General features: G+C 42.3%; 1 protein-coding gene across 1 annotated transcript in view; it reads right to left on the reverse strand.

Annotated features, from left to right (window-relative positions):
• The window catches only part of LOC128299008 (proteoglycan Cow), an 86,775-nt gene that overhangs the window by 7,756 nt on the left and 63,018 nt on the right, over window positions 1-16,001 (reverse strand). Inside the window, exons 4-6 of the mRNA XM_053034838.1 lie at window positions 14,287-14,319; window positions 12,695-13,170; window positions 4,652-4,782 (exon numbers count right to left, since the gene is read on the reverse strand). Coding sequence (XP_052890798.1) covers window positions 4,652-4,782; window positions 12,695-13,170; window positions 14,287-14,319 — 640 coding nt within the window. The remainder of the gene's footprint in view (window positions 1-4,651; window positions 4,783-12,694; window positions 13,171-14,286; window positions 14,320-16,001) is intronic.

The following is a 16,001-nucleotide window of genomic DNA, read 5'->3' on the forward strand; positions in this document are numbered from 1 at the left end:
CCGGTGCCGCTATCAAATACACCACAGGGCCGCCCATGAGTCAGCGGGCTCGTGGGCCTCAAAGGTACTCCAATAGCAAAAAACCACACACAATAAAACAGGAAAACGTTTATAATAATGGTGAGCTAACATGCACAACATGCATAGCACAACATTGGATATAGCTCGAAACGAACTGTTTTGTCACGTTGTTTTCGGTAATATTCCTTCTGGGAAGGTAAAACGGAACACTAAAATGACTATACCGGAACAGCAACCGGTACAGCCGCCCAATGCAAAAAGCGTTGATTGCCTTCAAGCAACGGGTTTAAATGGCCTCGCTGTTGCGTTTTTGGTAAACCTCACTTGCTATCTCACGGTCGTGGAACAACGTTGAAACAGAAACACATGATCCGGCGGCTTGGTTCACTTCCGGGTTGGGTGTTTGGCAGCGGAACCATTCTCCTTCGCGTTTGACCATGGTGAAATGTGTTTATATTCCCATTTTGTTTTCGACTCGTTTCGCCATTTCGGGTGCTTCGGGCAACTGTTTAACTTTGCCTTCCGTGCTTCCGATTGTTTTGTCCTTTGTTTTTGTACTTTGTTTTGGCCCGGGCTTCTTCCTGGGGCCGCTCCGGCTTCTGGTACTTTTACGCTTTTGTTGCCCCCGCGGTGCTTCGGACTTTGGGGAAGCTTAATTAGAGTTGAATTGCTTTTTGCTGTAAATAATATTAAAACGCCACTCGAACGTTGGCACGCCCGGGGGATGCAGTGCTGCAACGGTGGCTGAGCGCACAACGAAAGGAAACCCGACCGACCATCCATGGAAAAAAAAACCGGAACGAAATAACCAAATGGTTCACGCCGAACAGTCCGACGATCGAAATTCGCAATTGAAAGTTTTTAGTGCACGAGAAAGTAACGCTCCAGGATAGAGAAATGCGGAACACGTAAACAAGTACAAAAACCGTTCCACAAACCTTGGCGCAAAAGAGAAGTAAAGAAAAAGGAAAGAAAAAAGAGGAAAAAAAGATGAAGAAAATTCCAAATTGCGACGAACGAGTGCGCAAATGTAACCAATTCGTAGTTGGGTGCATTTTGGAGAAGAATTTTCTCGCGTTAAACTTATTCAATTTGGCACCCAACGGGCCACCGGTTTATTGGGGTGAGGAGGGGCGGGAAAATGTTTTGTGAGAGAACTGAGAAATGAAACGCAACACGGAAACTGTTGTGCAACTATTGCATTTGACTGATTGGTAATCTGGGGTGATGGCCGGCGAGAGATCGGGGACGCGTTTCGGATCGTGTCCAGGGTGAACCGTTCCGTTAATGATTTGTATTTGTATCGATGGAAAGTTTTTGTGCGATAAAACTGCCCGACCACAAGGTTTTCTTCTTTCTTTCCGGTGGCACAATTAAGCAATGGCGGTTGCGATGCGGAACACATTTTGAGTTGTGATTAAACTTTTATTATATAGGTAACTTATAGGCAAGGCCAATGGGCATGTAATTTTTAATGAGTGACTGAGTGACTGAGTGCCTGAGTGTCTGAGGGTCACCTCTTGAGAGACATGCTCTCCTGGTATCGGAAATCTGAAAACAGCTGGTTTGTATGGAAAGTTAGTGTATAAACATTGCATACCTTACGGCGCATTGCAAGTTGGTTGCAAAGTTAGTGTATAAACATTGCATACCTTACGGCGCACTACCAGGAGCAACCTCTTCCGTGGATGCTCTCCCGGTGCTATACATTCGGAAACTGGTAGTTTTTGAAGAAATTTTTCTCGACCAATTGGAAAGTTATAATATAATTTAAAAAATTGTATAATTAAGTTAAACACAATCTACACCGATTTTTTATTTCTGTTTGTAAACAATGACAGCCAAATTGAGCTATTTCATACACGCGATGAAAACGACCAGCCGTGTTTCATCTTATCATCGCATTTTATCGAATAGTATTGCGAAATTTCGCACTGAGAAAAATCGCTACATGTCTATTTCCACGGTTAGATTCAATGAAACAGTGGTTACATCGAAGTACACATTGATGAAAATATGGATGCGTTGCACGAATAATCCAATGCCAGGATAAAGGACATTTGATTGTATTTGAAAACAAAAACAAGGCTTTTCACTATCATGTACACCCTGTACTGTAAAACTTCGAACAGGCATATAGTTGAGAGATAATTAACGTCAGCAGTATGCTCCTTCGTGAAAGAATACGCAATTTTTCGTGATATGTTTGATAAAAAAAGAACATTACCACGATGTGTCATGCATCGCTTAACAGGATAATGATGTATGTGTATGATGTGTATGTATGAACCATTTAATTCGAGAATAATTTTTTTTCAGCTGTACGACATTTCAGGGATGGGAAGTCAAGTATACCCAACAAGAAAAAAACCTGACCGATAGCAACTGAACTTGTTTTTGAATTCCCAAACCTCCCCCGGAGGGCCAACCCGTTCGATTTGATGCACAGCCGCAGCGGTAAAAGTTGTCTGATGACAATGATGAGAACAATTGGACGAGTTATGTTACTTTATTGATCCCTAGGCACGGGCATGGAAGGCCTGCACATTTCTCACCCATCCTCCCAAGAGATTACGGACCGTCGTGAATGGTTTCAATCGTCCGTTATTGATGTAGGGTTGTCTGTGGCTGGCTAGCTAGTGAAATGTGTGGTTTTCCATTTCTTACTGATACTCGGTTCTCCAATCCATGCACATTTGGCGGCCCATTTGATTCCACCAACCTGTGCATGGGTTTGTGGCTTTACAAATGATCCGCACGGTACATTACGCGCATCGCTTTTCGTGTGAATGAAGTTGATACATAAAATGCTTTATCTTATCACCATTCTCCCATGTGCGTACAGACTGCAAAAGTGTACGCTGGAAGTGGGACCGTGACGTTTAAAGGCGGTAATGTGCAGCCGTTGTTTCTTTACAGTTTCGACATTGCAAATTCCCACCGAGCATTGGAGGTGGTTCGTTCATTGCATTCCCATCATCCGTGTATGATGCCGCGGGGATGTCTCTGGACAAGTGTGTGCGTGTGTGAGCTCGCATGTACGCAGACAGATTCGGTGAATCGAAATGTCGCTCAGGGGATTAATTTGCTTCAGCTTCGGTTCGTTTTGATTTTCTTTCCTTTATGGAATGTATTTTATTGTTATGAAAGTTCATTTCCGAGTGACAAAACAAGAGAAAATCGAAAGCAATCGGCGTTATTGCAAGAGAAAGCAATAGAGATGTTGGAAACACCTTTCAAACTCAACTTTGAATTATTTAAACAAAGTAACCACAACTGAAATGCGAAATCGAACTATTAATATGTAAAATATTTTATTTTTTCAACGTTTGTTGAAGGATAAAGAGAGGTTCTAAATTGGATAATAAGAATTTTGGTTTTATCTGGAAGAGTTGGAGGTTGGACCATTTCTATTCAAAAAGAACTAGATACAAGAAAGATTAGAACAAGTTAAGCTTCGTTTTAGACAATATCCGGGAAGTATGAAATCTACCGGATCTATCTCAACACATTCTATTTCCATTTAAGTAAAAATCTGTTATTGCTCCGACTCTGCCAGATAACGTCGACAACCCTTTATATTCGAAATAATAAGGACAAGCACGAGGATTAGAAGACCTACAAAGTCTTGCATTTTTACAACTGGTGGTTGTCTTCGGCCCAGATGTGATGCCATCCACAATCTTCGTTGCATGAGGCTATGGCAGAAGCTTAATGATAAATAAATCCTGACATTTTGGATTTAAGATACTATAAAGTTAATAAAAAGAGCAATTAAGAAATAAGATAAGATAAGAGCAACAATTATTTTACCCGTTCCTCCATACCAACGGCTTTTGTTGCTCAGAATTGCAATAAGTTTTTCATTGAAGTCCAAAGTTCCTTAAAAACAAACCAAATTTATCTCATTGGGGAACGTTGAAGTATCACTTCTAAAATTAGAAAACTTATGGAATATCCTTATTTGTTTGTGGTTGTATTGAAAACGATAAAATAAATGACTTTAGGAAGATAAGATAGCGATCTAGTTTCCACTCGGTAACTCACATAACTCTAATCATCAATTAACAGCAAACAATAGAATGGAACATGACATACAATTAGTAGCAAATTATGAAATTCTAAGCACATTTCATCCCGCCCCAAAGTACCAATGGCCACCAATGGCCGATGATGGTGATAAAAGTTAATATACTGAATAAATCACCTCCTTAAGGACTAGTCTGCCGCTGTTTTACAGTCTCGGTGCATCGTACCGTACCGTTCTGGGGAGCAGTGGTCAGGAAATGATGCGCCACAATGCGGAAAATTGAAACACATTGATCGATGGCGTTTTCGGTACCCCAACCGTTAGTCCCAGTCACTGTCACACGAAAAGACATTGGGACATAGGGAATGTATCGTTCAACAGTGCAAGTTTCCCGGTGGCCGGGAAACATTGCTGCTGCTGCTGTTGCTGCTGTTGGTCATTCCAATAATTCTAGCTCAGTGAAATGGAGAAAAATCAATATCACCTTCCCGGAGCCACATCACGCATCGTGGCAGCGAAGCATGGTACGGAAACCAATCCATCACAGTCTCGGCCACTCCCAGTCGGGGCCGCTGCCCACACCGCGGCGTGTAAACTTACCTTGCCGGACGGAATGAGGTTGTCTGCGTTGATGTCATTGCTGTCGATCGTCCGCTGGTACTTGGCGTTGAACGCACTCATCCGGTCAGCCATCCGTTGCTGTTTTTTCAGATCAAGAAGCAGGCCAGCATCTGCGGATGGACGAATGGAGATAGAGGAAAGTGAAAAAAACAGAAAATGAAAGAAAGCGAACATTCGTGGGGGAGTGAGTGGTGAAAATGTGAAGATACAGAAGAAAACCCCAACCACACAACCCTAACGACCATTGGAATGTGAGTTCAACCTGACACGGACAAGGATAAACACACACACACACCGTACCGCTGACGGTGACGGTGATATCTGTACGTTCCAGCTGTCTCTGTGGGTGTAAGTGTTGAATCACACATACAACCAATTGCCAGCGACTGTTGGAATTCGAATGAAACGGAATGGAATGATATAAAATCGAAACAACGATACGGAGTAGGGGAATGGCAGCAAACGGCAAAACAAAAAGTGGGCGATTGTTTCTTTTGCCCTAGTTGAAACAGGAAGAGAAATTGCACTTCTTCTTTCTGTCCACTCCTGGCTAGTCCGGCGGGAGTTGGTCATCCAAACAGTTTTCTCATTTCGGTGAATGTGTTTTTTGTTGTTGTTGGAATTCTGTATCAGAACGTTTGAATGGAATGGTGGAGTTGGGAATAAACAATCCATCGTTGATTTTCACTTTTCTTTATGCTTTGTTACGTGTGTGTTTTTTTTCTTCTTCTTATGCTCGTTACTGCTCGATCATCATTCTCCGCATCTGTCAAGTGTCAGTGATATTCTAGTGTGATAACTAGAACACTGTAGTACGCGAGTGTGTCTTCGTGTTCGTATTCTACGGTGGCCATGTAGAACGGAGAATAGAGGTTGATAAGTTGATGGAATCGCGACCTCCCATAACACTCTGCTGCCATAAGAGCTGTCCGCTTTTAGTTAAAACATTTGTTGCATTGTTAATGCTAAATTTGATTATCGACACACAATTAAAAACAAAGCGATTAAAACTTTGTGGCCATCAAGTGTGTTCAATGAAATGAAATAAAAACACACACACAAGTAATCATTTTTAACTGTTGAATTAGTTTGTGAAAACCTTTCGGTGTCGTTCGCTTTAAAGCTCTTTCTAGCCAAACGATCGAAATCATTAAAACTTTCCTTCCAATACCCCAACGCACGTAAGCTTTTCAATCCGCACCGAATGCGACGGGAACTGTATCTAGCCGTACGTAAGTGTGTAAATAATTAGATTAAAGTGCTTTTGCTTTCACTAGTGTGCCTTTTTCCTCGTTTCGAAGCAGGGACCGGTGTCGACTGCCGGGCGCACACAGCACGACAGTAGGTCAGAACCGGCTACCGTACCGGGTTCCGGCTACATCAATCAGCTCATCAAAAAGGAATTTGTGCAATCGGTCGGAATTTATGGGCAATTAGAGAGACAGAAAAACTGCTCACATCCAATGGTTGGCCGGACCAGGTCTGGTCGGTTCGAAGCCTGCACGCATACGTCGCCAGCAGTGTCAGGCGGTGCCATACAGGCTTCAGCTTAACGGTCAACCATTGAAGTAGCCCAAGGATGAATGATTTTGCTACCAAACGCTTGGGATTTGGTACGCCGGGCTTGTGCTCTTCGTGTGTGCGATGGCAGAATTTGTTCAAAACGAGCCCTGAAGTTGTAAGTAGCAGCAATCGGTGCGTGTAACACATATTGGGACCATTGATTAGTGACGGCCACCGGTGGAATAAGTGTCCGATGGAAAAGTTTGCGCATTATTAAAGACAAACATTAATTGAACAAATTGGGTTTTTTTTTAAATTAATGTTAAATATCAGATTGTGATCGCTTTTAGAGGGTTATTTGGTACACATGTTTAGTGATCAGAGAAGAGCTTTTGTTTTGTTGATATGATACATTAATCATTACACAGGATATTGCTAAACACAAAAAAAGTAATGAAACTAATCATGTAGTACACTATGACAGTATAAGAAGCAGTTTATATTTGATATTAATTTTAAAACAATAATAATAAAATTGAAAAATTGATAGAATACTTATGTTTATTTTGCAGATATATTGTGCAACTCTTTACACCAGGTTTAGCGTAGCATCTCTAGCAAGGAATCTTCATATCAGCGGTCAAGTTGGAACTCCAACAGGTGAACTTAGAACAAAGTCAATATTATTTACTTAATTTTAAATTTACATTCCTCTCATGGTTCGTACGATTTTATTATTAACTAAAAATGCTGACACTTATGCTCCGACACAAAAAAAGATATTAAAACCTTACACGGGACACACCATATTTTAAGAATGGAAAAAACGAACTCGAATGATGATAGGAAATATTTTTAAAAATTCAACGATCATACCGCGTGCAAATTGAACCGATCGTACTTGAGTTATACTTATTGTCCATCAATTTAGAAAATATAAGTTCAACACAGACGCGTTTCAATGCTTTGCCCTTTGACCTATAATGTTATACTGAAGACACTAAGAAACAAATAAGCAAAATAAAAAAAGAACAAAACAAATAAATTCTTCGAAATTCGACAGCGTTTAATAACCCCTGAACACACCGTATGGACGAAGAATATGATTTAGTAAGACAGTCTAACTGTATTTCTTCTGTTTTTTTTTCTCCCCCATTCTGGAAATGAGGGGCACCGAAAACACCGAAAAAATAATGTACTGCAAGGTTTTTTTTTGGTACCGACAAACCCGACCAACCATGATTAATAGCACCATGCTCCATCATCAATGTGACCTACCCCTCCTTCATTCGGACGGTATGATGAAAGGGAACCACACCCACAGCCGAAGCTGAATAGCAATCAGCCCCTAAAACCTAAAACCGTTTTTATATTCCAAACTGGAACACACATTTGCCACAGTCAGCCAGCGTTCTTGCAAGCAACGTAGCTGGAGGCGGAAATTAAAAATGTTTTCCACTTGTCTTGGCGAAGGCGAAGCACCAAAATGAAAAGGAGAAACAAGCATACGCTAGTCACATCCATAACGCCTTTACCCGGCTTTATTCTTTTGGGTGGATTTTTGTTTTTGTTTTGCTCGTGTGCGATGAGAGAAGGAAAAGAGTTAAATGCAAACGATGATCCACTGGCATCGTAATGTAGAATGAACGTCGCGCGCGAAGGTTCGGCTCATTCCGCTGTAGTCCATTGTTTCGGGCAGCGGAGCCCAAACACCATTAACAGCAGGATGGGAATAGCGTGGTGGGAAGCAAAAGCAATTCACAACACCGTCATCTGGCTTCATCATATTCATGATCACCGAAGGGCAGCTTCCACCGTCTCGTCCAGCGCGGGAGGAAGCGGGTAACAAACAACGGCGATGATGCATGGTCAAGTGCTGGGCAGTCGTCCTGCCGTCCTTTTGGAAAGACTTGAAGTGGTGCAGATAATGGACGGCAAGCAGTAAAACAGAACGCAATCCAACATAATACATTCACCTCGCGCACATATCGCTTGGGAAGCGGGGACGAACCCCGAATGTGCTGTGGAGATGTTACAGGTTGGTTGGAATATTACTGAGAAAATAACTGCCAAGCAGACACAACAAGGGCGGAACAAGGGATTCCGCCAGATACGGCGCGTCGACTGTAATCAGTATCGAATGTACACGGGAAAACACGAATAGCGAAATGGCTTTCGCCACGTACGGGGAACACAGGCCACGCTGCCACAATGCTCCACTCGTTCCGGTCACCGAAAAGCAAGTAAACATAATTTAAATTGCATTTTTTTCTTATCTTTGCTCTGTTCGCCATGTTTCCGCCACATATTTCCGCCCGGTGCGCAGAGAACACGCCAGGGGAAAGCTTCATTTTGTTGAGATACTGCCGTTGTCTTGGCGTTTGGTTCTTAGGAAAAATATATTGCCAACAACGCGTGCTACACGGGCAGGCGGCGGATCGCTGTCGTATATATGTAAACAATTTTTTCACATTTTTTTCCGCCGTTCCGTCGACACTAACCTGTGCGACCGAGAGAACTTCATGTCGGTGCCAGCGGAGCAGAGTGTGGCGTTGCAAGTGTTTGCTCGCGCTCATGGGGTTCCGGTTTTTGTTTCTCCCCGCGCTACTTTCCTGGAGGCTTTCCAGAATTTATGAATTTCGCCAGCATGTTCGTGACATAAATTCTTGCCGTGGTGTAGATACGCGCGGGCAGCATAACCGACGGTGGGAGCGGTGACGCTTCGGGCTGGGCGGTTGCAAACAAACTACCGGACACAAGATTATTGCAATAATTTATGAAACAGCGCTCATTGCGTGGAGTATGGTTTTGGTATAATGCAAACATGATTGAAAATTCCCATCTGGGCGTGGATTTGTGAATTGGGATAGATTTGCTGAAGGCAGCCCGGTGTCTACAGGGTTTCCGAGTGTAAGTGGTAATGTTAAACTTTTCGAATTGAACTGGACCGTGTGGGGATAGTTGTGGAATTATTTAACAATTTCTAGCTCTTCTTTGCAGGTGAATGATTTAGAGCCCTTCCCGACCCCTATACTCTCCGTATACCTTCGGAAAGATTTGAACAATCAGTGTATGGGAGAGAACTGTCATTATTTGTTTCCGTTTATGATGTCCGTTTAGATCCTCCATTCTGTTGCGTTTTTTTTATGATCGCTGATGAACAGCAATTTCCGCTTGTTTATTATTATAAGATGTATACCTCTTAGAGCTTGTTCAATTGAAATTCATTCCATGCAGAGCTTTTTCGACAGTCACATCTGTCAAGGTCGCGATCTGCTTTGCAATAGTAAAAGCGAGTTAGGAAAGCTTCATTTAAATCTTGCAAAAGCCTGAAAAAGAAGCCATGTTTAAGTAAAAGTTCCAGTCAAAGTTGAATTTTATCGCTTTTTCTCCAAAACCCTGTAATCAAAAACCCTGTAAGCCGTGTAAATACCCAAAACGGTAGCAGCGGCGGATCAAACGGTAGGCGGAGTAGGCGGTCGCCTAGGGCCTCGCCGTGTTGGGGGCCCCAAAAAATTTGTGCCGATTGTGCGATTTTTGAAAATTTTACAACAAAGTTAATTTATAGCAAAAAAATTAATTTACAAGGTAGAAAATTGATCAAAAATATCTTCCTTGGTTATATAAAACATTTGTTTCTATGTGATAAATTAAATGCAGAGAAAAATATCGACTTTGTGACTTTAAAGTATAAACGAAATTGCACCAGTACCAGGACACTAATTTTCCCGTTGGTCGAGAAAAATTTCTTCGAAAACTACTTGTTTCCGAATGTATAATACCAGGAGAGCATCCACGGAAGAGGTAGCACCTAGTACAGCAATTTTGGTCGAAAACCGCCGAAAAGTATGCAATGTTTAAACACTAACTTTCCCGTTGGTCGTGAAAAATTTCTTCGAAAACTACCAGTTTCCGAATTTAAAGTACCAGGAGAGCATGCACGGAAGAGGTAGCTCCTGGTACTGCGCCGTAAGGTATGCAATGTTTATACACTAGGTATGCGCCGTAAGGTATGCAATGTTTATACACTAACCTTGCAACCAACTTGCAATGCAAGTTTGGTGCATGCAAGAAACTTGCAGCAAGATGGCGCCCAACTTCGTACTTGCATGCAACAAACTTGCATGCAAGCTTGCATGCAAACTTGCATGCAAGTTCTTGCAAGCAAATTCTTGCATGCAAACTTGCATGCAAGTTTGCATGCAAGAACTTGCATACAAGAACTTGCATGCAAGAACTTGCATACAAGAACTTGCATGCAAGTTCTTGCATGCAAGTTCTTGCATGCAAACTTGCATACAAACTTGCATGCAAGTTTGCATGCAAGAATTTGCTTGCAAGAACTTGCATGCAAGTTTGCATGCAAGCTTGCATGCAAGTTTGTTGCATGCAAGTACGAAGTTGGGCGCCATCTTGCGCGCCATCTTGCTGCAAGTTTCTTGCTTGCACCAAACTTGCATTGCAAGTTGGTTGCAAGGTTAGTGTATAAACATTGCATACCTGACGGCGCATTGCAAGTTGGTTGCAAAGTTAGTGTATAAACATTGCATACCTTACGGCGCAGTACCAGAAGCTACCTCTTCCGTGGATGCTCTCCTGGTACTATACATTCAGAAACTGGTAGTTTTCGAAGACATTTTTCTCCACCGACGGGAAAGTTAGTGTTTAAACATTGCATACCTTTCGGCGGTTTTCGACCAAAATTACTGTACTAGGTGCTACCTCTTCTGTGGATGCTCTCCTGGTATCGGCAATCTGAAAACTGCTGGTTTTGTATGGAATTTCGTACCAGCTAATGGCGATCCAAGTAGTGGCGTTATGGTTCTCCTTAGCGCATACAAACGTTTATATATAGAGACTAGCTTACTAGGCCCGTTTACAGGGCTACGCAACAGAACTCTGAGATGTACGCAAGGGAGCTTTCTTTCCGAGACTTTGCTGGTGTTGTTACATCATGTTTGAAGTACATCTCCCTAACACCGATAATGCCGTAGCAAAATTATGGGCCCCCCTTGAAAAATTCCGCCCTGGGCCTACAAGGGGATTGATCCTCCACTGAACGGTAGATACAGTAAAGACTAATTTGTATTATCGGTTGTGGATGAAATGAAAAGAGAATGTGATTTGTATAATTCTAATACAAAGTTGTAGTGTTTTTATCCTTAAAATTTAAATTGGTTTATAGTACACCAGTATTCGCATTCTGCCTTTAAAACAGTTTTCGAGTTCGAGAAATGGCAAAGTTGAAGCTCTAACCTATGTTGAGGTAGGGTGGGTTAAATCTTTCCACAGTTTGCGAGCTTTTGCTAGCTGATATGACGAATGTCGGAATTTCATGTTGAACAAGAACCAAAAAAATCTCAAGGAAGAATTCCACATCTTCCCCAAAACGTTCCAGTGAAACCAAAAGAAAAAAAAAACATTCAGAAATGGCTCCATTTTTACATCAACTTTCCCCAAATTTACCCCAAAAAATGTCCTTTTCTAGAAAGGTCCATTACAGAAAAAAGCATGTCCTTCATCCGTGCCGTTGTACACGCGACCCACAACCAACGCTTGCTTAATCATCGTCAGACCTGCACATGGTATGGCGCAACAGACGTGTACCTTAATTCCCCGCAGGCATGCTGGCATGCTCGTGGCACACCATAGGTATCTTTTTCGGGCCAATTTGCGCTACAATACACCGACCGTTTAATGCTGCCCTGGATGCTAGGTACGAATTCAACGCACGTGCGCCACAGCCGTTCCCGTTGCTGACGCGATAGACGCGAGATACCAGCGAGCCAGGCGCTTTCCCGCGAGGCAAAGAACGCGTACAAGTATAATGGTACAAAGAATGGAAAACAACAAAGCGCAAAACCAGAGCAAAAATACAAAAAAAAAACGATCGCAGCACAGTTTATTAACGGTTGACATGAAATTAAAAACGAAAACAAACTCGTGGCCCGTTAATCGAAGTTAATTAAAAGTAAGCAAACGTAATTGGTTTAAGCTCGTCTCGCACAGGGCAGCATATGGACAGCGTGGGGTTTGGTAAAATACTCTAACCACGTCCCGTGCATGTGCTCAGGATATATCAGCATGGTGGATATATTCATATTAAAGTGCGAGAATGAAACTGCACACATGATTGCAGTTGGCAAGAAATGGAATTTTCTGAGTTAAAAGCATGACGTCTATCTGAACCTATCTATCTGAAAAATTGTAATAAAATATTTGTTCGTACAGCTTGAGCTCTCTGTGGAAATATTCCGAAGTTTGCATATTTTGCTAACGATCTGTACTATTTCTAATAAATCATTCGATTTACCGAGGATAAACATGATCTTGCTTTCGTATCGTAACAATCACCCGCATTATATACCAGCTTAAGAGTTAGATATGCTGACGAATAGACACTCCCAATCTCGAGAAAGCTAGCTAATGAAGGATAGGACCGATTGGTGCTGCTACCAATGGTTCTTCTACTCCAGGAAATAATTATCTCATTTCACACAAATGACCGTCTTGGCTTACCTTTGCACGGACAGAAGCCCATACAGTTGACCTTCACTTCCGTCGTGTGAATGCAGTTGTGGTACTCCAGCCGGCAGAGCGACGAGTACGTCCAGTTGTCGCTGCCGCACAGATAGGTGGGCTTCACCACCGGACACGGTTTACAGTCTTCCTCCTTCTCGCTGTCATAAAACACGTCGTCATCCTGCGACGAGCTTTCGTCGTCCTCGCGCTCCTCATGCTCCAGCCCGCTGCTCGTACCGTCGTTTGCGTTGCTTCCGGTGCTACTATCACCGCTGGCCGCCATCAACGTCATGCTGCCGGTATCGGTCACACCAGCCACACCGCTTCCTCCGATGGCCCCGTTCAGGCCGGACGATGCAGCGGCGGAAGCCGCGGCGGCGGCAGCTGCTGCCGCTGCTGCTGCTGCCTCTGCGTCCGCTTTGCGTTTCGCTTCCTCCTCCTCGAAGTATTTGCTCTTGGTGATTATTTCCTCCCTGACGGTGTTGATAACAGCGGGTAAGCAGAGTGGAAGAAAAATGGAGTGCAATAGAGGGTATACAATAAGCAGACGGCAGAACGGTTGTTGTCGATGGTAGCGGTCGCGTTGGATAGAACGAACAGTTCCGAGTGATTGATTACGAGTGCTGCAGTGGGTGCGATGCTACCGCTGCTACGTGCTTTGTTTCATTAGGAATCAAAACAAATCGAAAGCAGTTGATTGGAAGATAATGATAAGGATGATTTCTCATCCCTGCGTTCATGCACGCTCTCTCCAGATGGAGTGAAAGAATTGATATGCGAGGAATTATCGGAAGCACAAAGCTCTAATAGATACGGGCGATACGGAAACTCGGGACCCATACATATCAAATACGTTGCTAACACTTGGAGCCATAGATGATTAAGTTCCTCATCCGTTCCTCAAACATCAGGACCGGTACCAAATCTCATCTAAAGACTTTAACTGTACAAACTGTTATACCTCAGCCCAGGCGAGGTGGTTGGTAATTCCCAACAAACAACACTGTTTGGTTCAATCCATAAGTTCTTATAAATATTTCGTTCCAAATTTATCAAACTTTACTGTGCCTGAACATTTTCAAACGGAAATTAGTCGAAATGATACTTTGAAATTTTTAAAAGTGATTGAGCAAATGAAAGCTCTTTTAAAAGCTTTTAAATCGATCTGAGAGTATAAGTCGAATGTTCCAAACCTTCTAGAAAAAGGTAAAAAATGTGAGGGATTTTTGAAGTTTTAGTACTATAAATAGTCAAATTGATCTATATTATGACAAGTCTGGCATATTTGGATGTGATACAGATATTTATAATGCATTTATAGTAGTGGAGGCATAATTAATTTCGTTACAATTATGGATAGAATTCCACTTCTGAAATGTTGCAAATATTGAAAGATGCCATAAGTGGGCCCATCTATAAAATTTATTGTAATAAGTATAACAAACAAACTCAAAGTATAGCATCCAACACATATAAGAATGGTCTTAATGAACGGTTCACTGTTGTCACAACACAATCAACCAGATACGCATACAATGAACACTCATGCAGGGAATACACGATGAAGAGTTAAGTAAAGAGAGTTGCACCTGTTTGCTAGTGAGTTATAGCTGCTGATGAATCTGTAAGGAGAGTAGAGAAGAAGAAGAAACAAATAGAATTTGATAGAGAAAGAGAGATAGAGAATAAAAAACATCAAACTGATATTCTTTCGAAAGGACACAATTTGGCCGGGGGGAAATGAAATGGGCTTCATAATGGGTTTCATATATCTGTGCGGTGTTCGTAACAGGGTAACATAAATAAATCAAACATATTTTACCGGCACTTCAAAAGCAATGCTTTTTTTACTACTCAATAACAGTCTTCTCCCTTTCATTGACTTCAAATTACGTTACGTGGCGCATGTACACGCGTACACAGCGGTAGGATACACAGAAACGGTGTGCCGAAAAAATTGGTGCCATGTTGAACCGGTGTACAATTTCGCCCATAATCGTCTGTTTTGTGTTACAACCATTTTGATCACCAATCAGCGATCCGACGTGACAATTTAATTTGCTCGTCCTATTTAGATCCACCGGTACATCAAGTGTACCGGTATGACTATCAACGGGCAAGCAGACAAAGGAAAGCACAACTCGCATCGAAGCAGACGTAAACTCAATCAGCGTCCATTTTGTTGCACCTTTTCGCCCTCATTTGCATTCCCACGTGTTCGTGGGAGTTTGTTTCGATTTACTGCAGCACAGAAGGTGACGCAGACTTGCGAAGGGGCGAATGGAATTATGCAAAACCACACACCGCGCGCGTTGCCCAGCAACGCAAGCCTGTCCAGCGCCTCCTAAGTTTGCCAACGACGTGAAAGATTATTTGTTTCTTTAATATGATTTTCGGGGTTTGTTGGTTTTGGATTGTTTTCGAGCTGCAAAAAGTTGCATTGGCGAACCCGGGGCCGGTGTCGTTGGCATTGTCTGCAAACCATTGGTGTATCGTGACGCCATCGTGAAAGATTGGTTTCTATTGGTCGGTGAGAAAATAATTTTCCATTAAACTTTACCTTATCAACTTAACCTCTCGTAAGATAGTGCACACCAAAAATAGAAACAAACACTTTAACCCCGGCACCGTTTTCCCAACAAGATGAAAGTAATTTGTGTTCCTGTCATTGTTGTAATAGATTTTAGCTTTTGTTTGCACCACTTTGTACCACGCGATTGCTTAACAGGTGCGACACTCCCCGTTATCGTCCGTTGTCCATTGTAGTTGACTTAATTGAAAAAACTAATCTCTAAGTTATACAGACAGGATGCAAAAAAAAAAACAATTCGTTCCCCATTTATGCTTTATCAAAGTTGGACAAAAAGTACTACAACACACACACACAAACAAACAATACGGTATGTGAAACAAACAATAAAAAAAGGCCACTCAGATTTTGCTGCTGGTAAAACTTCACGTCAGGTGAGGTAGCTTGCCGCCCGTGCTATTTTTCACCACAATCCACAAATGACGTCGACAAAAATGCGTTAAAGTGACTGAACCAGCGGGCACAGGGCAACTAGGTAATGGATTTCTGCCATACCTTTCATGTTGTAACGGAGGTTGTTTTCCTTTTTTTCCTCCTCTCCTTTCCGTTACACGAATTTCGTGAGATCCTTCCGACCACAATGAGGTTTTGCAGTCACTCCAGGGCCAGGAACTGTACCGGTGTGGAAACATTTTGAATGGATTTTGTTTCGAAGTTACGTGGCCGTGTGAGTGTGTGAGTGTTTTTACGGATAAAAAAGAAAAAAAGAAAATT

Source organism: Anopheles moucheti, chromosome 2 (genome assembly GCF_943734755.1).
Source record: "Anopheles moucheti chromosome 2, idAnoMoucSN_F20_07, whole genome shotgun sequence".
In the NCBI taxonomy this organism is placed as follows: Eukaryota; Metazoa; Arthropoda; class Insecta; order Diptera; family Culicidae; genus Anopheles; species Anopheles moucheti.